The 24,277-nt window shown below is 40.9% G+C and overlaps 1 protein-coding gene across 2 annotated transcripts in view; it reads right to left on the bottom strand.

Moving 5' to 3' along the window:
- SCAPER (S-phase cyclin A associated protein in the ER) overlaps positions 1 to 24,277 on the bottom strand; it is a 137,038-nt gene that overhangs the window by 6,105 nt on the left and 106,656 nt on the right. For both annotated transcript variants that reach the window (XM_050309377.1, XM_050309378.1), the window contains exons 28-29: positions 16,877 to 17,114; positions 13,708 to 13,857 (exon numbers count right to left, since the gene is read on the bottom strand). In XM_050309377.1, coding sequence (XP_050165334.1) covers positions 13,708 to 13,857; positions 16,877 to 17,114 — 388 coding nt within the window. The remainder of the gene's footprint in view (positions 1 to 13,707; positions 13,858 to 16,876; positions 17,115 to 24,277) is intronic.

Below are 24,277 nucleotides of genomic sequence, written 5' to 3' on the forward strand. Positions count from 1 at the left end.
AGACACTGTTTTGAGGAAAATATCACTGATGATTCTCAACTTTGCTGTTGGCTCCCACCCTGCGAGCGAGATGTGCCCTCCAAGTTTGGGAGTACTGCTGAAACTTTAAATTAACCAGAGTGCTTATTATACAAATCTATTTTTCCTATGGTAAATTCTGCAATCAGAAAAGTACCTAAAATCAATCGTAATTGTACTAAGGCAACTCCAATTGGTATTTCTGACCCAGGACAGAACAGCAGAACTCTTGATCTCTGTTTAATGGCCGCCATACCCTTGACAAACAGGCAGACGCGAAGAATTTTTCGGGACTTTTCATTTTTCATTTCACAGTTCACTTCCTTTACCTGTCCTAAAAATGCCATGGGTAGTTAGTGAAGTCTTGCCAAACTAACGGTGCAGATACCCAAACAGCTTCCATGGAATTATTATTTCGTTATCTTTTGCTTTCCAACAGTTTTACTGCTATGATGTTATCAACGTTAAGGATAGGAAGGTATATACAAAAGCTGCTGATGTTTTAATCTGGTATTTATCACATGTGGAATCAATTTAACGATTTCAGCTCATTGTACTAATGCAGCTACTAAACCTGATATGCTATATTATGTACTCTGAAGGAAAAAACCATGAGTCACCTCTTACTGGAAAAAACCCCAACCAAATAAACCTGTAGCAGAGCACACACTCCTTGTTTCACTGTCAATGGGTGGAGAAAGTGAAGCCCAGAGCTCGACTGAGCAGATGAACAACAAAGAAAACAAAAACATTGTGCTTCTTTTTCTTGACTTTTTTTTTTTTCCTTTTTCTTTTCTCTTTTTTTTTAACAGTCTCTTGGCTCAATGATCCCAGGGAGTTTTGCAGGCCTGGAATACGGAATACTCGTCTTACAAAATGCTCTAATACAAGATACAAAGTCCTTACTGAAATCCAGCTCGCCTCTCCTGCTGCCACATACTGGGATCCAGACACATTTACCTAGAATTAGCTTTTCTTGTTGCTCACTCTCTAGCCTGAAAGTCAGATATGCCTGTCAAATGTAACAAGATCCTAATTAAATCACTGCATTTCTGTACAGCCAAGCATTTAAGCACCTGCTTAACTTCAGCTATGAGCCCATGTTCCATTAATATTTGCCTGTGGTTTTCTTTTTCTGAATTGAGACCTATTAAATTAGACCAAGCTACTTTTTTTTTTAAATCCAGAGCAGGCAACTCACATTGATGTTTTCTATATTTCCTTCAAAAATGTTGCTTATTCTCAAAATTTACAGATATTTATACAACCTTATTAGTTTTACCTGCGCTTAGCTGGAATAAATTCCAGCTTAGCTTAGCTTATTTATGGCCCAGCATGTTCTAAATGTTAGAACAGCTCACTGAAGACCCAAGCTATGCCCAGGTAAGAGACACAGCAAATACATTTCTGAAATGCTATTTCATGATGAATCAATGAAGTTCTTTTCTGTGCTATCAGCTAAACTCCAGATCCAAATCTTGCTGGAGGTGGAGCCCCTGTTCCAGAGCACGGTGAGGATTCAGGGTCAGCACACCAAAAAACACTGCCCAAAGGCCTGTCTGCTTTCCAAGTAAAAGCCTGCTGAGAGGGAGAGGCAAGAGTATCTTAAATCCTCACCTTTAAGACTACAACCTCCCCTGCTTGGTGCCTGTCTGCATTGCCAGGTCTCCCACACCCTGCACGCTGTGCCTGCTGCACCCACAGCCGACGGCCCGGCACGGTGACTGATGTGATGACCTGCAGGAACTTTCCACTGAGCAACACCTTCCAAGGCTGCCTATCAGTTATCTTCTGTCACTCCCACCAGTTTATAGCCTTCTGCAGGTCCTGCTAATTTGCTTAATCTCCAATAGCCAGCGGGTCAGGCTCTCTCCACTGCCCTCCCAGCAATCCACGCTCCCGTGTGACTCTTTGGGAAGTGCACTCTGCTCTCACAAGCGCAATAATTATCCCGATCCACCGTACCGGTATTTCTGAAAGTTTATCCCTTAGGAAAGTATGATTCATGATTTCTCAAGTCTCTAGATGGAATCCATGTTTTCCTCACATTTACTAGGGCCAATCTTCACTATATAGTGTGTTGCTTGGCCATTTGCAGCAGTTCCTCTCGCTGTGAAAGCCTGCAGCAGCATAAAAGTCAGCCTTTCAAAACAGACCCCAGTGACAAAAGCCAGCGATGTGCCACACAGCACTTGAGCAATAAGAAAGGACAATCCATCAAAAAAATTAAAAGCTCCTTGTGGTATGGAACAGCAATAAAGTTGTGAGGGGAACTCATCATTCTGCTGGGAGACAAGGCTTCCCCTCTCAATAGGTAGGGTGTCTGGCTACAGACCTGAGGCGACTGCTGGAAGGATATTCCATCCTGGATTTTCAGTTCTTCATTGTATTCCCACCAGGACAGCTCCAGCAGCCTTCCTCTCCTGCCACTGCTTCCTGGCACCTGACAAAGGAGAACTTCCCAGGCCTGAAGGCCTTTGCTAGGGAGCTAACAGACCATATGAACCCAAAACACCGGGGCAAGATTTTCCTCTGGGGAGCAAAGGGGAACGTTGCAGCTCATTTCATTTTTCAGTGATGCCCCAAAATAACATTCTGATGCTCCCGAAGGAATGAGAATCACAGAAATGCAGCTCCTTTCCTTGCTTGCCAGGGCAAGGAGGTAAACCACTGGAAGGCACTGGGACAACCTTCTCCTGAGATCTTAGCAAGGGAAAGATGTGGAGAACACCTCCTAATTCTATTTACATACTGTATATACATGTATTTATACTTCACTTCTGTTTTCCTTTTATCATGACTGAATTACTTTAAAATGCATATATAAGTATTTTTGTCAAAGGAAGGTAACAAAATCTTCATAACTAATGGGATACAGATCTTCTGAATGATACAGTGACAATACAGGATGTCTCTGCAGTTACATGTCAGATCAGCTGTAAAATCTTACAGTTTACAACCAAAATAAGAATCCTCTAGTCTTTGAAACTACATTTTCATAATATAGTAGTATTTTTTCAGGTATAATTGTCAGGTAGCTGAGTGTGTAAGCACCTTGTAAGTAATAAACAGGATTTCCACTGAGAAAACTAAAATGTCAGCCAGAAAGTTGAAGAATGGCTGTATGTAAAATACTGAACAAATATCAATCAAATTGAAGTAAATTGAGAATTCATATAATCATGTCATGTCATTCCAATATTCATATGTTCTAATTAGACACGTAACGTAGATGCATGCTACTAATTTATCAAGAACTAGCAGTTCAATCAAATTGCCTTGTGAAGATTTATTTTAATTATGGAGTTGCATTTTTGGTGACAACCTAAGTTTCTCTTTCCAAGTTGTAAATGCATACATTTTATATCCATAAAGCATTTTAAAAAGAGAAAATAACTGAATTTAAAACTCTGCCTACAACCTCCCAGAGATTTAAAGAAGATTATGATCCCAGATTGGTTTCCCATGGCTCTATGCATGTATGCTAAATACTGTCAGATGTTTTATTACAAATAACAAAATAAATGGTTCAGTCTCAGACCAAAAACTTTTTCCCTGCTTGTGTACTATGCAAGGTTAGTCCAGGATTACTGCAGAGTGGAAGTGCTGATTTTTAGAGCAATATTTAGTCTAGTTCTACTGGTGGATTTAGGTTTTCTTGTTTCACTTATTTCACTCGGACTTTTGCAGCTCTGTAAAGACATCATTCTTGTCAGTTATTTCTGTCAATACATACAATAAACCTGCTGGAATTATTTTTCAAAGCAGCTAATTAATTCTCTGCTCAGGAAGAAAAGCAAACCAGCAGCAAGCATTTTTTTCTATGCAAGGGCAAACCAAAGAACTGAGAAGTGCTTCCCTTTGGGAAGAAACTTTGGGAACAAATGCAGGGCTGGCATCAGTGGCACAACCACCATCCATCAGACCTGCAGGGCAGGGCGTGTCCAAATGAGAAGTCAGAGACAACACCCAGCAGCCCCAAGGTGCCATCTGAGCCCCTGGCAGCGCCTCCCCAGATCCAAGCAGAGGGATTCCTGCTTGGCACCGCTGCAGCACGGAGATAACGGGACTGACGGGTGCTTTCTGCAGCCCAGCGGTTTCTTGTCATCCACAGGAGAAAGGGAAAATTGATAGCAGAGAAGGGAAGAAGATTGCCTAGGAGAGAACTGAAATCTGTGGCCACGAAAACCCCCAAATGTCAAGATTTGAACAAAACCTTACCAGTCATCCCAGTGCGCCTGTTCTTGCGTGACTAACCCCGCCTGACAAGGCTGTGCTCTTCCTTCTCTACGCTCAGGCTGATGGTTTTTAGCCATTATGACTGAGTATTAGAAGTTGTAACTCTTTTATTAAGTGAAAACTGAGACAAGGTTATACTAACGTGGATACAGGAAAACGGAGCCGAATCGTAACTTTGGAAAGTTTAAAACTTCCCGAAGCAAAACCAACTTTGGCTCTTGGAGAAAAACCCGCGGATGAAACGGTGTGTTCCACACAGGTACTCAGAAACAAACACAGTGCTTAATCACTGGGAGCTGAACTAACTTCCCAGAAAAACATCCTTCCCGATAGAATTTCCCTTCTATTTTTATGAAACGGAGCATTAAAACGTGCCCTTCTACTTGACTGTGCTCTCCTGCTCTCATGCAGTTCGTGTTCAGACGCAATTTTCTTACAACAACTCAGCCTAAAAAGCTAATGGTTCTCCAAGGGGCACTCCCTGCCTTCCCCGCTATCTCGGATGACCTGCGGTTCCAAACTTCAACGTGGCCATTATAAACATTTGGATCTTAAAGTGGGACTGTTGGTATGGGAACCCCTAATGTTTCTTTTCCACGTATTTATCATTTATATAAATGTCAACTCTAATTTGCACTAAAAACTAATAACTTTATTGAACAGGAACTGTGCATCTAATTCCTGTAACAACAGTATTCCATCAAACAGTTAAATCCTTTTGTTTGATGTTAGGTTATTTATAACTTGGTAGAAGAAATAAGTCTTTATATTAGTAGTCCAGAGTTTCTCTTCAAAGTTAGATCTGCCTTATTTCTTTGCTTCTATATAAACAGATCTCGTACTGCTAGTATTTAATCAGCAGAATATGTCACCACTCAGGCTCTTCTTCTGTTTTAAGGTCAAGCTCTTTTCTTTCCATTTTGCAAACTCCACTATTGGCAAAGCTGTGAGCAAAGAATGCTCTGAATTCCTCCTAACATTTCTCAGGAATTCAGAGCACCATTTCTATGCAAAAAGAAAGTTCCAGAACGCTGCACTCAAATTTAAAAATAAGAATTTTGCCTATTTGAAAAATTCCAGTGTTTATTTTCTTAGCGTCACGTGTCAGCTTTCAGAGAGAAAAGATAAGAGAGTTCAGGAATAACATTAGTCTTCCTATAAACCACATTGTAAGCATTGTCCTTTCAGAGCTCAACGCTTTAAGCAGACTCAGGGGTGCTCTGTGTATACACAGCAGGAAAAAAATCATCTCAGCAGTTTTTGTGTAATCACCCTAAGATGTATGAACATTTAGGATAGGATGATGGCAACGACCAGCGCATTTCAAAATGTTTACCAGAAGTGGTGCTAGGGGGAAATCTAGGAAAAGATGTTCTTTATACAAAGCTCTCGAAAAAATGTCACCCCAAATGACAACTAACAAGTCACCTCGGTCATAACAAATGAAGTATGTATAGATCAAATTCAGCAATAAATAAATGTTAAACATATATTGGAAAAGATAAACTTCACTACAATGTGATGAAAGGAAAATGGAAACAACCCTAATATGCACTGAGGGTACTTGTGAATTTAATATATGCCCAGGCTACAGGATAAAATAGTAATCTAATATCTGAACTAGAAAAGGTATTAAGGAAAAGCCTAACTTGAGAAGTGACAGCATTTTAGCATTTGATATATTAACATAAAGATAAACGTTTCAACGTGAGGTTGCTCTTGTGTTAATCATGGACTTAAGGATCTTAAGGGTATCACTTCTTTCTAGAAAATTATAAACTTCATTGTTTCCACAATAACATAAAAGAAGATTTATATACTTGTTGGTCTGATCATTTTTAATCAGAAAATATTATTATACATTAAATGTATGAGAAATACATGTGTTCTGTAAGATAAAATAAAAAAAACCCAAACATTGAGACACGTCTCAAGCCCTCAGGTATTATTCTGAGCCCTGAAATGATTAGAATTAGCCCTTTGTAGCCCTGCACTGTTTTTCAGTGCACTGTTTTTTATCTTCACACTTAGATGACATCTTCAGCTTTGAGGATACACCACTTATAAATTTAAGTTGCTGCTTTGGGCACGATCTGAAACGAGATGATTTAAAGGGCAGAGAAGAAAACAGGACCATAGTCAACAGAAGTTTAAGGAGACTATTGGCTGAGGTTTCTGCCAGCATCCCTGGTAACAGAGCTAGTTTGGGTCAAAATCCCCAGAAGGTGTGAATAATTCAAACATTACAGTCTAAAACACATAAAATCTTTTTGTGTGTCTCAGAGCATTTTCTCTCTTCAAAAGCGAACGTTTCCTGTCACACTCCAAAATCCCTGCTCACAAGTAAGCTCCACAGCCCTTGGAATTAGTATTCCTAGCACATTTTGTCTTATGGCTTCCACAGGAAATCTAAAGGGTTTGTCAAAGTATCTAATCATCAGCTAAGCAGCCTGCGAAACACTGAACCATTGGACATGTTACAGAGCTGGCTGAGACAAAGCTTCAAACAGAGAGCAAGAAAATGTGCTCTTCTGCCACGAAAAATGGGCTGCAATTTACCCTTTGCTAAGAGGAGAGGAGGACGAGCAAAATTTTCCGTAGCACTCAATTAATGCACTTTGTTCTTTCTTTACGTTTCAGTATCGCTTCAATCGAGTGTCACTTGAGCCGAACGCGACAAAACGGCTTCGGGAGACCTCTCTGGGCCTCTCGCAGGCTCCCACCCTCAGAGCAGCATCCAAGTGCTCGGGAGAACTGTCAACTGGCCGAGCCCAGAGCCGGGAACACAGAGCAGGCCGGCGTTGCCTCTGCATGGGGCCGGCCACGCCGGGGACAGGCACCGCGGTCGGCAGGGACTTGGGAAAGCGAGAGTTTATGGGAGAAGCACAGGGAGTTCCCTCACACATGAGGCGAGGCAGACAATAGCTCACAAGGCCCGATTAAATATTTGCAGGCTTTCGACTTTGTTTCAGAATTTCTGTGTGAAATGGAACCCTCACGCAGAGGAGCGAGCGCCAGGCTGGGAGCAGGGCAGGAGGACGGCGGGCGTTGCGCAAGCTCCGGCTCCATCCGCGCCAACGGAGCGCCACCGGCCGAGCCCGGAGCGGCCCAGGCCCAGGTCTGAGCCCAGAACAAACTGCTTATTAAGCAGGACTACACCAAACTGCGTGGTGCTTTCTCGTGAGGACAAAGTTCTACTGGGGATTAAGCTGAGACCATCAAACTCCTTTTATTCCTGACCCAGGAGGAAGATGGGAATGTTGCTCTCGCCCTCTCTCTCCTCCTCTCTCAGCTTCCTCACGGACTGTGTTTTAAGGCTGTTGAAAGTACTGGCTTTGATGACTTCGGGAGATAAGTTTATTCTTTTGTGTTTGCAGTTTGAGAATAAGACAGTAAGATAAATCCAAATGCATTCATTTCTCATGCTAATTCCTACACACTCTCTCTTCCCTTCCCTACAGGAATCAGCCAGCCCACCATGAACCGAAACTAAACGCACTTGATTTCATGTTAAGTCTGCGCTCATATTAAATTACTTTCCCCACATCCTCTCAAAAAGCAAAATAGAAAAAAAAAAAACCTACAACGGGATGCATTTTGGAGTGTTGGAAAAACAATTAAGATGTGACACACGAAATGCGCAGCCCCAAATGCTTCTGCCGTATTTGCTTTGCTTTGTCATAGCTCATTCTTCGAAAAGAAAAGGTTTCTCAGTGAGCTCAAACAACAAAGGTGTCTGACAAATTACCTAAGAGGCGTCCCCACTTTTCCCTGGCTGCCCAGACAGGAATGCCATCTTTCCTGAAGACACTGGTTCACTTAAGAGAATTTATGTGGTCTGAGGAGCAAAAGCACACATTACAGAGCCGGCTTAATGTACTCCGCTTTAACGTGGGGAGTTTAATCCTTGGGGGATTTCTGTTCACAAGCTGAAGTGCTTCTAAATGGGAGTCAAGACTACAACTTCACATGAATCACTCACTTGCCAAAATCGGCTATTTCACAAAATTTACCAGGCATAGTTTTTGTGCGGAACTCTAAAGCTTTAAAAGGTCAGGGTGTGCTTTTTTAAGGTTTAAAGAAATAAACCTGCAACCTCAACACGAAATCAATCCTCCTAAAAATCTCTCTTTGAGAGGAAACTAACAAAATCAGAATTAAGTAATTTCAGATACTATTTACTTACAGATAAGGACGTTAACTACACAGTAACTTCCAATTCCTGCATCTTTGCTCTTGTGCTTTGCTTTCAAAAACTCCACCTACCAGATCAAAACTGTTTCCAGTCCCTCCACAGCCCCAAAAGCAACACAAATAATGAAAGTTTAATGATGGCCTTTAGTAAACAACCCATATGGAAACTCTCCGTAATATTTTCATAACTTCCAAGTTTTCCTGTCGACTTCTGACTTTGACAATTTTTCCATTTAGAAGTATTTTTCTTCCTCCAGGCTAACACTAGAGGAAACTGGCCACATACTGAAACTCAATATGCACTAACTCTGTCAAAAGCACAAAATAATTTCCCTACCAAAGGTCAATTCTAATCTCAAGTCACTCTGTCAGAGTCCCTTAGAGCCCAACAACTGCAAGTGAATCATTTAACAAAAAAAGGGAAAAGACAATCTTGAGATGAAGCCTTTCTTGGGGAATAACTGCCATGCTTTGTGTGCTGGGAATGAGTGATAAATGTCATGATCCTTTCAGAACTGCCCCTACCATACAATCTTTTAGTTTCTTTAAGCATTATATTTATACCTGCGATACTGCTGTGTGATGTTTTATATATTTAACATAGGAGAAATTCCTCTCCCAAAATATCCTGTAATCTTACTGCTCCTTGTTCCTTTAACTGGAGCTATAGCTGGGATTTCTGAATTGAATTTTGCAATAGGTTTTCCATGTGTATATAGCAAGGAGAAATTTCTAGGAAGTGATTGATACTATTAAATCTAATTCCATTTGCTTCTATTTTCAACATATGGATTATCAGATGCTAACATTTCAATTATTTATAAGTTTATAATAAGAATAACATGCTATTCTTAGTGGGCAGAAGTGTCCAGGGATAGAGGGTTTGGAGGGAACAGAGAAATAAGTGAGACTTCTGCAACTGGAAGACAAACTTTTGGGGGATGAAATCCCTTTCTGAAAGACACACGGTGTGTCTCCAAATTTTTCCAAAAACTTCTGAGAAAAGTTTTCACTTCTACTTACAAATCTCAATTTTATAACTAAGTTTATAACTCAATTTTATAAGCAGTTCTGAAAGGCTGCACACACTTTCCTCCAGCTCTTTCAAGGAGATCTGGTTTTGCAATCTGTTAATAGCATCTTTTAGAAGTACACAGTTCCACATCCTACAAATCCCCAAAGTTAGTGGGATTCTCCTAAAGCACTCTAAATACAGCGTGTGCCAAAAACTGGGAGAACAAAAGCTATTTTTATTTAAATAAAGAGATAGCAATGCAAATGAACAATGCAGCTTCTTTTGGAGCCTGTCAGACAAGATCCTCAGTCTGAGGATCTGATTTGTGAGGACTTTTCAGATGACAAATATCCCCTAACTGCAATGAATATGGAAAGACTTCTATTCCCAACACAGCACCGTGAAAGAAGCCAAATCGTCTGTCATTCGTGTTAATTTAATTACAGAGCCACATTCAATTATCCAATATAATATGCAAATGAGGCGAGTTGACAGCACATGCTAATTATATTCATTATACTAATTAAATCAAACAACGAAAGGGAATAAAAATGTAATGAAACAGAAGGATATTTTTAATTAACAGGAACATTTTGATTAGAAACCGTAATTCTACGGTCTGATATAGCAGGGCTGGCTATTGGAAGATTGGACATTATTTTTATTACGCAGTTTAGTTTTACATGGCTATCCTTGGTATCATGGGACCTGTTTTTGTCTGGTAGTAGATTAAATGGTGGCCAAAAAAAAAAAGAGAATCCCTTCTCCTTGCTCCCAGTTCAGGCAGAGCAGATGCCTAATAAAGCTGTGGCACAATTACAGAGCCCTGTGTGAAGCACAGGCTGTCTGGCTCTGTAGTAAACACAAGTTCACGTGCCGATACAAAACAGACAGCGCAGCTCAGGCTGCACTGCTGACGTCGGGCCGTTTAAAATATTAAAGAAACGACTCCTTGGGTTTTGAAATTTTCAGTTTCATAACTGATTTATTTCTTCAGTGACAGCAGCTGCCCTGGAAAAGCTTTATGAATGTTAAAACAAAATAGGAGAAAAGGAAAGGAATATTACTAATATATTATACGCGGGCAGAGTCAGCAAAATCAGTCTTTTTAAAATAAACAGAGCAAGCACTATCAAAACACTTAGGAATGTGTTCCTTAGGAATCCATTGTCCTCACTGCCCCTCAACAGAATCACTTGGGCCTGGACCAAGAGCCAGCCGTGGTGAAAACACCAAGTGGGAGCCCAGCCACTGCCTCTCCGTGTGTGTGCGTGGGAGGCCCCCTCGGATTCGGGGCTCCTGGAAACTGCAGGGAAATGGGGATCTCGAAGCCACACAACAGAAAAAAACCTTTCCTTTTCAATTTGCCACTCAACTAAATATAAAGGCTTTTACAGACAGTGCAACAGATGAAGAGAAACCTACGTTATGTTAAATGGCTGGCATATGATGCTCTTGGAAGATTTTGTTCTATGAACGTGAAATATTTCGGAAATTGCCCTTCTATGATTTTGACTGCACGGTGGTAATAGTTCACTTACTTAAATCACAGAACTACTACAGAAGGTCAATGTTGAGGTCAACAGGCTGTAAAATTTCCTTTTTAGAAATCTATCTATTCTCCAAACTAGAGAACTGCCTTTTGTTTCCTTTTTTTTAAATAATAATTTTTTTCCTTTATTCCACTACGCTGCTTTGGATATTTATCCACTGGTGTGGGTAGGCAAAGGAATCACAAAAGGCATACTGAAAACTCCAAACAACTGTATGACCTTTTTTGTTTGGAGTGTTGAAAGGAATGAAAACATACCTCTGTTTGTAATAAGGAATACAAATTTGGAGAGGAAAAGACTTTAAACTACAAACATTTCCAAACAAATGCACATTTGACTGCAAGAAGAGCATGAATCTGCTTTGAAATATGTCAGTTATTGCCTCAGTTCAAGTTGGTCCAAATACTAAATAAACAGAACTATCTGGCTTTATGGAAATTTGTTTTCATAGCTCGAGTCTAGTGTATCTATTTTTATTACACTGTTCTTGCCAGGAGTTCAAGCCTACTATTTCAAAACTTTCACTGTGAGACCAATTTTTTATTTTTAGTAGGATAATAACAACGAAAGAAAAAAAATTGGAAGCTCATAACATAATAAAAAATTAAACCATAACTGAATGAACAGAAAGCACTTCCCTTTTCATGAAAGGAAGTCTGTCTTTAGTGGAAGTCACAACACCAACAGCACCTGAAAATAAGGACTGTAAGCAAATTGTACTGCCTTGCCTTGTAGTAATAGGAAAATTGTTTCCTTTTGCTGAAAAACCTTCCCTGTATTTTGCAAGTACCTGAGTAAGGAATGCTTCAGTTTTTGAATTTTTTTTTTAAATAAAAAAGCCAAACCAAAATGCCACTTCCTCAGTTGAAAACTTATTAATGAGAAATACCAGAAATAACATAAAAAAGTTAAGCACATCACGATACCTCTTGAGACAGCACCTCTAAAGCAAACCACCCTAACGGGCAGCTTGTCGGGCACGAAAGGCACCGACATCCTACGGCTGTTCCATCAAAGCCCTAAACCTGATTCTCAGAGCTGCATAAACCACCTCTAAACCTTGAAACCTGCCTGTGGCCAGGGCACATTAGAGACTGCACATGACCTCAAGCCCAAGTGCTCATGCTGAAGACTCCAAGACCCTTCCAAATCCCCAGCTGGGAAGCACGTCGTGTCTCTGGATGGCCCACGGCACCCCCCAGCCCCAGCCAGCTGCTGCCATGGCCCGGTGCCCACTCCCCCCAGCCGGACCTTCGCCCTGGGGCACCGACAGCGACCGGCACTCCAGACTGCAACTGCTGGTAGGAAATCCCTCTTCTGCACTATTCCTGGCAGTGTTTGTAGTGGCAAATCCTCCACGCAATGAATCACATCTGTTTGTACTCGTGTGCCAGAAGAGAAATTTTTTAAACGGCGGAGAAAAGACAACACAAGTTCGCTGGCTCTTCTGGGTGCCAGCACGACCTGCCAGGCAGCTGAGGGGCTCAACATGGCAGCAACCTCACAGGGATTTAAAAATGGCCATATTAAAGTGTTGCCCCCAGTCAGCTCCAGATCCTGAGTGGGATTTGGTCACAAAGGGTAGGAAGGCTGCAGGATTTTCCCCCCAGTGGTGGCCAAAGCCACAGAAACATCACTATAGAATGATGTAATACTTGTGACAGCACTGTCAGCTTTAAGATATGACAGTGTTCCAATTACAGTCAACAACTATAGAGAATTTCTAAGTTTCTCAACTATAGCAAGAACATTATTTAAGCAGCTTTTCTCTAAACCTTCATTGACAAGTTATACCACTTAACTCCTTCTGCTCATCAGCTGAACTGAGGGCACTGAGCTCCTCATCCTGAACCCCTACCCCAAAATTTGAGCAAAACCAGGAAGCAGGTGGTAAAAGTATGGAGACAGAACACAGTGAGTAACTCCACAAAGTACAGCACCCAACTGAACCATGCCCAAGACGTGGGCACCACAACGCACACCCAGAGGCAGGTTCATATCCTCAAAGTGCCAATGCCAACCTCTGCCCTGCCCAATACATTCTGAGATGTTACACATAAGCTGAGCAAACTTGGAGATTTTAAAGATTAAAATACTTGAAATCTTTTTGGAGGTTTGTGTCTGGGTTATTTTATAAGCAAATAAGAGCAGTCACAGAGTCCACTGGCAAAAGTTAGGGAAGCTAAAGGGGAATTTCCACTGTTTGTTGGACAGGGTATTTGGTTTACTACTGAAAGGATTCAAGGAGAAGAATGGTTTAAACTTAAATAAGCACACTGGCAACCAGGGAGATGGCTACACTGGCATCCAAGGACAAGTCTTCATGGCAGATTAGCTTAGCTGGCTTTAAAAAGGGTACCACAACCATCTGATCAAGCTGACATGAAGCTAACTTGGAATTAAGAATATCAGTTTCTAAGTATACCCTGGCATAGAGCAAGGCTAGTTAAAATCAGTGCAATGTCAGCCATCCTTTCTGGATGAGAACATGGAGTTTGCTTATGGCCACATAAAATTAATGCCTTTGTCTTAAGATACAACTTCAGTTTCTCTTTGCCAAACACGCACTTCGTGCTCAAATGAATCCCAAGTGCTTCAGAACCAGCGCTGAGGGGCTCAGTTTTCTGGAGGGAACCATGACTAAACGTGCCCCTGATAACTTCTGATCCCATTTTCCATTTGCCTTACCTGGTTATCTGCGTTGTTTACAGTGAAATAGCCCACACAAATGATGACCTCGTGCAGCAGTCCCTCACACGTGTGCTGGGAGCAGTACCACAGCAGGGAGCTGATGATGTGCCGGAAGGCAAGGGACAGTCCTTCAGCACCCACAATTGACTGGAAAAAAAGGCCAAGAAACAGAAATTACACTCTAGCAGTGTGTCCTAGAACTTGTGAGAGTTGCATACACAGCAGCTGCACCCTTCTGGTTTGTGTTGGTTTTTTTTGTTTTTACCAAAGTACAGACTATGTTCTTTGTTGCAATAACTGCAGAGGACAGAGTCTCTTCTTCCAGTCACTTATCATTCACAACTGAACGATACCATTAAAGGCCACAAAAGTAAGAATAAATTCAAATTTTCCAGGGACACAGGAAAAATTGGATTCTGCTTAGCTGACATTCAGTGTAGCCTTAGGCTGACCATTCCATCTGATATACACTGCATGTTCCAGGAAAACTTAATGTTAATAATATTTCTTAGGAATAAGCAAAAGAAACCAAACCATCTCCGTTTCTGCACCAGGGCAAAATGCATTTCTTCTTCATAACTCATGCTCTGAACGGAATACAATGATGAATAACAAATAATGAATTTTCAAACATTATAAAAGCTTAGAAACATCTAAAAGGAGAGAACACTCAGCTGCAAAGCTTCTTGGGATGCTTTTTAAAAGTAGGCAAATTGCTGTAACGTGGAGATTCAGAATTAGATTTTATCTGCGCAGCCTACAGCCTCTATTTAATAAACATGTCAAACAGACAGAGCGACACAGGGTCAAAGGGGAAAACTAAAGCACAGGGAATGAGCATGACAGTCTCCTAACTCTAATGAAACAGCAGTGCAGGCCTGTGAGAAAATCTCTTTCATTTCAGAGTTTTCTCCATTTTCTACCTTGTAGCCTGTGTTAGGCACATGTACATAAATCCCAGGCTGTAGCACAGTTCAGTCTTACCAAACTCCAAATCTACCCAGCAAAAGTAGAATCCTTGACAATTAAACCCGACCCAGCTGTGGATTCCTTCCACCTTGAACCTCAAGCTTTCTGTAAAGTCAGTGTATTTTCAACCTTTAGGGCCCAAAACAGCCACCATTTACTGCTTTACATCATGTAAATGCCATATTCTCAGGTCCACCCTTATTTAATTAGTGCTGTCCACGCATGCTGTGACCCAGCACTCTGGGTTTAACCTTTCCTGATAACAACAGGTCAAAGGGCACCTGAGTTTGTGTATAAAAGTTAAACTAATTTTTCAAGGAAACTATGCTTCCTTTTTAGCCAGAATTAATATCAGCTCAGGACCCTGCGTTGTTTCTCACTACCATCTTTCAATTGTTTAGATTGTCAAATCAAATGAAATATACACCCAGGAGCCATCTGTGCTAATACAAACTCTAGAATCACCAGACCCTCTTCTCTTAATCAAATCCCCCTATTCCCCAGTCCTGCTAATAAGTGATAAAACTATTCCTTGGAGATAATAATCAGCACACAAACGAGGCTTTTCCCTCTGCCAGCCTGCTCCAGTCCACAGGGTCAGAATGGACAGCAAACTGCCTCAGGTGTGTGTTGTTTTTAACATTACAGAAACAAATCACATTAGTGCACTGAAAGGGAGAGCTGCTGAGGCTACACCAGCCTGCCTGTCCCTCACAAACAGCTCAGACCAAGCTCAGGGATTCCTCCTGAGCGAGCCCAGCCTCGGGGAGCTGAGGGAAACAACTCCCACTCCTTCAGCCACTCCTCACTCCCAACTTTCACCATTTTATGTAGAACAAACTAATGGTTTGTTATAAATGCTGAGATGTTATGGTGCTGGTAGAGGGATAAACACAGGCAGAGTAAGCAATAATGGTATTTTAGAAATAATTTTTAAATCCCAAGATTTCAAAATCTTGGGATATCAGGGAGAAGCCCTTCAGCCAGTGGGATCTGCTGGAGCTCCCCTGTCCCAGCTCAAGCCTGACTCTGGCACAACCCTGGAAAACCTACAGCAACAAATCAACACCAAGAGGTACCGAGCAAGGGGTAGGAGAGAACTCCTGTGTACACCTTGATTTACAGAAAGAAACGAGTCAATAGTGTGTGTAAGGGTTGTTTTACATGAAACTCCAACAAATATCCTGCTATGTCCCTGTAAAGAAAGCCTGATTGGACTGGATCCTGCAGCTGCAGCCACACACATGAACACTGCTACACACAAATGGCTTGTTGCTGTTGGTAAAGGCACTAAATGGACTGAAAGTCAAAGGCAAGAAACACAAACTGAAGGAGGTTTACACCAAATTCTTCATCTGTGCAAAGCTCTAACTGAGTTTAGTGCATTTCAGATGGAGCGTGGGGTACAATTTACAGACCAATTACATATTAAAAGAAACCTGTTCTGATAAGTTGCATAAGATTGATGCTGCTAAATGTGTTTTTCAAAGCAATGCTTTTTGACACGTGTTTTATATTACCAATACAACTCTGCAAAATTTATCTGAGAAGTATACCAGTATTTGTATTTTCTTTGTACGGTAAGATGATTCATTTACACTTGAACTCTGTTCACAGAGAAAGGTAAGCAGGGACTTACCTTTCCAGGAATCGAAATGCAATTTTTTTTTCATTTTTTAATTTTAATGAGAATTACGAAAAGTTTCCAATTTTGGTTAATAAAATTCTACTTGGATAAAAAAAATTGGTATCAAGTGATTTTCAGTTTCAGTTGCACAACCTTAAAGCAGGTGGCCACTGAATGCACTGGAAAATGTAAATTGTGCTTATATTACAAGCTAATCTTTTCACCATAGAAAAACTTTTATTTGGTGCCTTTGTTAAAATTTTTCTTTTTACATGTTTGGGACGAATTAAATATAAAACACAATACGCAGAAGCAAGTAAAAAGAAGCTAGAAGATGGAATGGATTGGATTTAGCATTTTATGTACCTTAAATTTTCACCTTTTGATTAAATTCATTAGCCAGTTATATGGTGGAAATACCAACAGTTACAAACTTTATGCATAAAACCTAAACATTTAATTGTGAAAGTTCCTTCAGTAAGCAGGATCCTAGAGACAAAACTCAGTCCCAAAGGTATAATCAATAATGAACATTTCCACACCAAGAGAAGCTTTAAAAACACGAGTTACCTGGAAGGCAGGCAGGTCGAGAACAGCAAAACTATTGAAGAAACGTAAACTCTGAATGGCAACCTGGACTGTGTTGGTGCCATAGCTGTCTTTAGGACTGGCTGTGTTTGGATCTGCAATTGTCCCGTGGAAAAGAACACAGTACAGCATATGCAAGACTCCAACCAGATCCGTAGCCTGAAGAACTGCTGTTAGTCCTGTGGGGTCCTGACGTGTGTTGTCAAAAATGTTCCAAGACCTGCCAAGAAAACACACGGAGCCGGCTGAGGAGGAGGCAGCGCCCGGCGGGAACTCGCCCGGGATGCAGCACGTGCTGGAAAAGCAGTAAATTGGTAGCAAGGAAAAAACCCAATGTCTAATGTGTCAAGAAACTTCCAGAAAATACTTTCAATATTCAGGGCACCGTCTCACCCTCTCTGTAACTGCAGTGCAGTTCAAGCTCTTTCTTCACATCCCGGTGCTTGTGCTCGGACCCAGCGCGAGAACACGCCAAGATCTGACAGCTCTGACGCTGGAAGGCTGAGGGCACTTTGGGAGCACTTCAGGGGCTCCAGGCAAGCCCTGTCTCAGGTCAGCAGCCTACACTCACCTTTCTTGCTGGCAGTAGCAGCCAGCAGCAGTGGGGGAACCCCCTGGAGCCTCTGAGTGCCGCAGTGACGGGCTGCAGGCACTGGAACGAACTGCCTACCTAAGGAGCGAAGTAAGTTACTGGGAACAGATGATCTTAATCAAATACTTGTGCAGGAATTTAAGAATGAAGTAGTTGCGCAGTAGGAAAACACGCTACTCCTTATTTCAGTCAGATGCTGTTATGGGAGAGTGCACAGGGCAGCAAAACACAGCTAAGTATGAAACACTCGAGACAAACCAGCACAGCTCGTGCACGTGGGAACTGGGTTTCTTTGTCATCTTTTGGGTATGCACATAAAATAATGGGGAAGGCTTTTGGTTATCCAGGATATCGGCACAGACAGGCAAATAACCCAGGATGCCCTTTCCATTCTCACATCCAGACTTTAAAAAGCACTTAACATAACCCCTCCATGACTTGTACTACTTCAGTTTTTTCACATTATTAAAAATCCAGAAGATGATGCAGGACAATGACTACTAAGGAAGACTCAGATTGTCACTAGCCTGGAGGTTAAATAACGTGTGGGAGGCAGGCAAGTACAAAATAAGGCCCAAAAATAATTCAGCAAGTTTTATATACTTGGAGTTCTAATTCAAACCCATCACGTAAATTACCTGAACTTCATTTTGGAAACACACTTACTCGATACTGGTAATCAAAGGAAACACTAGAATATTAAGATACAGTGAACAGTAACACTGAAAATATGCTACATCAAAATCTGGCCTTTATCTCACCTACTGTGTTTCCATCTTAAAAAATGAAAAAAAAAAGAAAAGAAAAAAGAAAAAGGAAAAAAAAGAAGGAAGTGTCAATACCAAAGATATTATTCCTTTTTATAATTAAAGGAAAACATGACAGGTGATTGTAGAAAATATGATTAAAAATCAACCTAAATGAGGATATTTTTCCCTTTTATAATAACCAAAAGCTCAAAGGCCTCAGAATATTCCTGTTGACCAGAACCAATGAAGAGCTTTCCCTTGACTAGAACAGCTCTAAATAATCTCTTCTGTATCTGTATCAGAAGCATCTTGCACCCCTCTCTTACAGACCCCTCTGGCTCCAGTGATGTTTCCAACACAGATCCAAGGCAGGCTGACTAATCCTGCTTTTTACAATACAGATTCTTGTCTTCAACGGAGCAGCTAACCCATGAACTCAGCAACTACCAAGTTTTGGCAACCACCACCTTGTTCTGTCATTTTCACTTTTTCTAGTGAAGCAAATGCAGTAGGTAAGAAAGCACCATCTCAGCCAACCCAACGTCTGTCCATGAGAATTTCTGTGTGTAACAGCACACCCTCGCTTCCTTGGACCAATGGGAAAAACAGGCAGAGCAGGACAATGAACTTGCCTTCTCCATGTCCCAGAAGAGCCCTGAGCCCAGGAGAAAACAACAGGATAGTATCTGGATTGTACTCAACTTGCTTTACTGGCACCCATCTGCTTCCATCACTGCCTGCTCATATCTTTACCTTTAGGAAGCAGCTGCTCAGATGACTCACCTCTAACTGGCTTTTCACCTGTTAGATCACACGTGTAGTGAGTGATCTTACCTGAAATTAGCACTTATGGGTACCATTTCTTTCTGAGTTATTTCTATTTACAGTCTGTGAGCGTTCAATGCTACTGAAAGCTTTTAAGCACAGTATCCTCTGCTGCTGCCTCCAGGATCTGTGTCCCAGTCCTACTGTGATACCTGTGCTGTGCAAACACCACTCCAGACTGCAGCAGCAGTTCACCAGTCTCTGAAAGAAGCAATCAGATCTTTAGTAAAACACAGGAAGAACAAAAGAAATGTAGCTGTGTCTCTTTTCTGTAAGACATTAAGAACAAAAAGTGGAAAAAATACTAGAGCTCTAAGTGTGTTTGGGTGGGGCTACACTGCACACCAATTTATGGCACGGCTTTCCTTTTCCTACGCCTGGAATCCATGGCCAAAGTCTTCATTTGGAAGCTCTGTGGTCTTTGAGTGAGTGTGTGTGAATGGAGTCAGCAGAGACACTTCCTGAGCCATCACCTGGCCGTGCCAGCTGTGCCTTTAGGCAGATTCCTGCTGCGCAGTTCCAAGTCCTGCTGGCACCAGAACCTGCCTGCGTGGGCAGAGCGGGACGGGACGGCTGCAGGAGGAGGGAGAGCAAACAGGTCTGGGACCACCATGGTCACAGCTTTGCTCTGTGTGTGTCTTGGACTCCCCAGGATTCCTCACTTCAAAACCCCTTCTGATGTCCAGTGATTTATTCTGCAGGATGCAGTAGCCAAAATGTGCGAACCGTCACTTAACTACTCTTGAGTGACTCGACTGTTTATTGCCACAGGGATCACATGAGAGCTCAGCTCATCTTGCCAACCAGTATTTCCTAATTTCAATCTTAGCTTTTTCGGCAGTGCAACACAGAAAAGAACACTCTCAGTCAAATGATAACCCCAAATTAATTACTGCATACGATACCTCACAGAGTTTTTTCTGACTCTATGCAATGAGAAGATTGACCAATTTTACCAAAGGTTAAAGTTAGCTTGCTTTCAACTCTCACTCCATCATTATTTTTAAACAATTCCATATGAACAAGCTTACATTGCTGGATGAAATCCTTTTACCATTTTGTGCTGCTCTGGAGCAGAGAATGAATCAAAATATACATAAAAAAGTCAACTGCAAAATAGCTCAAAATGCAAACACTATTTTTTTCACAGAAAAGAATGAAAATTTTAAAGTTTTATACCACAGGACAATGTTGTTAAAAAGAACTTAAAAATCTCTCTGCTGGATCTGACAGAATGAACGAACTGCCAGAAACATTTATTTTTGATGATGGTTAATATGTATATGAACAGGCCACTGGCTCCTGTTGGGTTGAACTGTCAGTTACACCACTTTAAGCCTAAATGTTTACAATAAAAAGGTAAAAGATGATATTCATACTCATTGTGGGTTTTAAAATATCTTTCAAAAATCTATACAAGATGTTGGAAAATAAAGCACAAACCTTTGCATTTGGTACTTTGAGTAATTTTGGTCGAGTCTGTACAACAGTGGATTTCACATATTTATCAGTCCACCTCAAGGGAAAGCCCAGTGAAAATTCAGTGCTGACTGACAGGACAGACTGAAAAAAACTCTAAAAACCTTCACAACAGAAGATGACAATGTCACGCAAGAAAAGCAGGTTTTAGGTAACTGAAGTTCAGAGAGGAGACTCCTGTAGCTGTGCTTCCTTTTAATTCTCCTGTTTAAAGAAGCTTTGTCTCTGTGTCTGTAACAGCTGCCAAAGTAAAATAGTCACTATGGACAAAACCCCCTCAATTAATCCCCAAAGGGAAGCCAGACTTACCGGATTTTTTACATTGGCTGATATAGCTGGGAAAACAGACAGGCTTTCAAACTTTACCAGTCTTTATATTTAACACAGAAAAACAGGCAAATATTTATATTACGGTCAAACAACCTGCAGGATCTTAAAGTAAATTAAAAAAAAAAAGTTTGAATGAAATGCAGGGAATTTTCATTATGGGTCGCCATCATGATTTTCAGCTTCAGCCATCAAGGAGTCTCAGGAATTGGTATGGGGTTTATGACTCACAAAAAAGGTTTCAGAATTTAAAAACATGGATATATTCATCACATGAAAGAAAGATACTAAACAGTGGTACTTCATTGCTTAAAATACACCACTATTTATTAAAAACAGGAATTCAATACAGCTTGATGAGAAACAGCATGCTCGGCAGAACAAGCCTAAAACTACAATTTCTCCAGGCTTCAATATGAGCAAACTGTTTATATCTGAAAATATATTGTTTTAAAAACTGGCTGAGCTAACAAGCAGACAAGCCTCTCTAAGGGTATACATCGTGATGTTTGTATATTTGAAATATATACTCCTGATTAAAAACGCGGAGCAAAATGGCAACACGGGTTTTCAAAAGGCTTAGAATATAATCTGTTGGGGTTTTTTATTGTTAGGATTTAGAAAACTATCATCAGTCCTTTTTGCTTCTAAATTATTTTATTTAGAAAGAGATGTCAAAATAATAATAATAAAAAAATGAAGAAGCATTTAGCACCTGTCAGGCCCTGTCACAATTCACGCTGTCAAGGTAGGGATTGCAGTGCTGTGTAAAAGCGATGACGTGGAACCCTTCAGTAATTTCAGGAACAAGTTTTAGTTACTTTAGTACTTGCTGGAGCTGCTGTCCCTTGGAAGTGGTGAGAAGCACAAGCAAGGTTCAGACAGACTTGCATCTGATTCGCCATCCAGCAGCCAAAACAGACATTATCTTAATTACTGTAATAAAACTGAAACCAGACCGGCCCCCTTCCTTGTGTATCTGTGAAATGACAGTCACGGTTTCCCAGGATCAAACCCTCAAGCTGAAGCTTTCTGCCACTGCATCTTGCAACCCACAGCCGTGTCAGCTGCTGACACAGGTTTATGTATGTCCCACACTGGTTTGAGATAACAAAGAACAGGAACAGTTTAGTTACTGCACTGCTCCCACATTCTGTTTTCCTGGATCAACAAGGGAGCTTGCAGACATTTCTTACATCAGAAAAACAGTAAACATTTTTAAAGAGCTGATGTCCCAAGAAGCTACATATAATCTGAAGGACTGTTATTTGCAATATTTTCCTTATGCACAACTCACTTTCCTCCTTGTATCTGTGTTATTGTTCTCCACTGTCCTGCTCTTAGGGAGAACCTTCTGCCTTGGTGATTAACCCTTACACTACTGCTGATAATTTCTTCCTGCTCTTTGCATGAACTCTGTGGTCAGCATGAATTTATTCACTCATACTAATGGGCAAAAGTGAAATAAGGCATTGACTGTGGTCCTCCACAGAGTAACAACTAAACTTCTAGGACAGGAATCTTAGTTCCAGAGAATTATAGGGGAAAAAGGCATCTAGACATGATGAACACTGGGGAAGACAGGAAAAGACAGGAACATGAGCCAAATCCTTGCTATGCTGATGAAGGACTTGCCATACAGATTTTTACTTAAGTCTTCACTCCTGATTTTAGGGAAAGCTGAGTTAGGGCAGCATGGCCATACCTTTATTAATGCTCCCTGCATTCCATTCCTGCTCATTGTTTTCTGTCTTGTGGGTAGAAGCCAAGCACATTCCATGTGTGTATTCAGGACCCAAGGGCCCAAAATAGGCCTTGGAACTCTCATATTTACATTAATACACTCTGGAAAATAGAACATTGCTACTGGACATCTGGAATTGGACACAAATTGCAAGAGATTTATATGGCCATATAAACCACTGTTATTCTGTATATAGTCTATTTAATATTTTGCTTTATTTCAGGTTAATAAAAATGTCTCTGTTTTTCACTCTGGCTACTGTTACTCTTAGGGGTGAGCAAACAACAGTTAAGCACTATTATGGACACAATTTTCAAGCCTAAGTATCAAATGTCAGGATCATCCCCTGCTCAGCAGAGAGAGCTCAGTTATTCAGACATGCTGCATTTTAGGATTTCTCACTACATCCAATAAGGGACAATACCCCATTTTCAGCTCTCATAAAACCTTTTTCTTTTTAACTCATCAGGGAGAAAGGAGCTCTCACTTCCACTGATAGCAATGGATGCAATACAGCATCAGAAATATGGGATTTCCAGCTGGAGGTCTCAGGTCACCCTCAGTGACTCTCACTGTGCAACAGAAGAGGGCATAGAAATTACAAAACGAGATTCATAGGGGGTTACAAGTTCTTAAGGTTTTCAATAAATGATCTCTTATATGTATGAATCCAATGTTTGGAAAATGTGCTATCACACCCACAGCAAAGCTTCAATTGCAAGAATCAATCAAGCATTTATTAGCCAGTATCAAAAATGATCATTTGAGAAGTAAGATCAATATCAAAGTTAAATCTTTTTAAAATATCTTGATCATTAATGAAAAGAAATTCCCTCTCTTATACTAGGATATGTTTATAACAGATGTGCAGAACAGATTCCCTTATTTCAATAACATTTTATGATTTTAAAATTGAGTATCCTCCAATTTATGTTTCTACATTAGTGAGGTTTTCTTTATAGTATCTAACTCCATGATTTTGGATGGTTCTTTTCCCCACAAGTCTACCACAGTAATAAAAGTCTCTTTGCTCATGTCTTAAAATTTTATCATCTACATTATATCAACCATAGACCTCATTTAATACTTCATGTTGAGATATATATAGATATATGAAACAATTGAGGTTATTCTCTAATAATCATTATTGTTGTGACACTTTGCCTGATGTAGAGGTTGGTGCAGGGAGTAACTTGACTGAGATCTCTTCCCTGCTGATAGAATTGTTTTCCTTGAAGTAACTGCCCAAATAAACACTGGCTATCAATTGGTTTAGAAATATTCAGCTAAATTTGGGAGTTTTATGAAATGTTCTTGGGAGGAAGACAGGAAAGTCTGGATTGACAGCTCTTCCTACATCAGAGTTCCAGAAAGGGTCCAATCTACTTTGCACTCACAGGACAGGATCTTTCAATTGTTTCAAACTAGAGTTTGAGGGTTTGACTCCTGGCCCTCTGGGGATATCAGAGATTACAGCTGCAGTAAATTTCTAACAACCTGGTGGGGTCTGAAAGCAAAGGAACAGGATCCCACAGCCTTTTCCAGCTCATAAAGGGTTTCATTGTTGCACTGGGCTGGTTTAAGCCCTGAGGTTGTCCTGGTCCCCCACCCACACTCACTGTCCTGCGTCAGCCACGCAGTGGTGCTTCATGCTGAGATCTGCACAA

Source organism: Myiozetetes cayanensis, unplaced genomic scaffold (assembly GCF_022539395.1).
Source record: "Myiozetetes cayanensis isolate MyiCay16 unplaced genomic scaffold, myiCay2020 scf14, whole genome shotgun sequence".
NCBI classification, from domain to species: domain Eukaryota; kingdom Metazoa; phylum Chordata; class Aves; order Passeriformes; family Tyrannidae; genus Myiozetetes; species Myiozetetes cayanensis.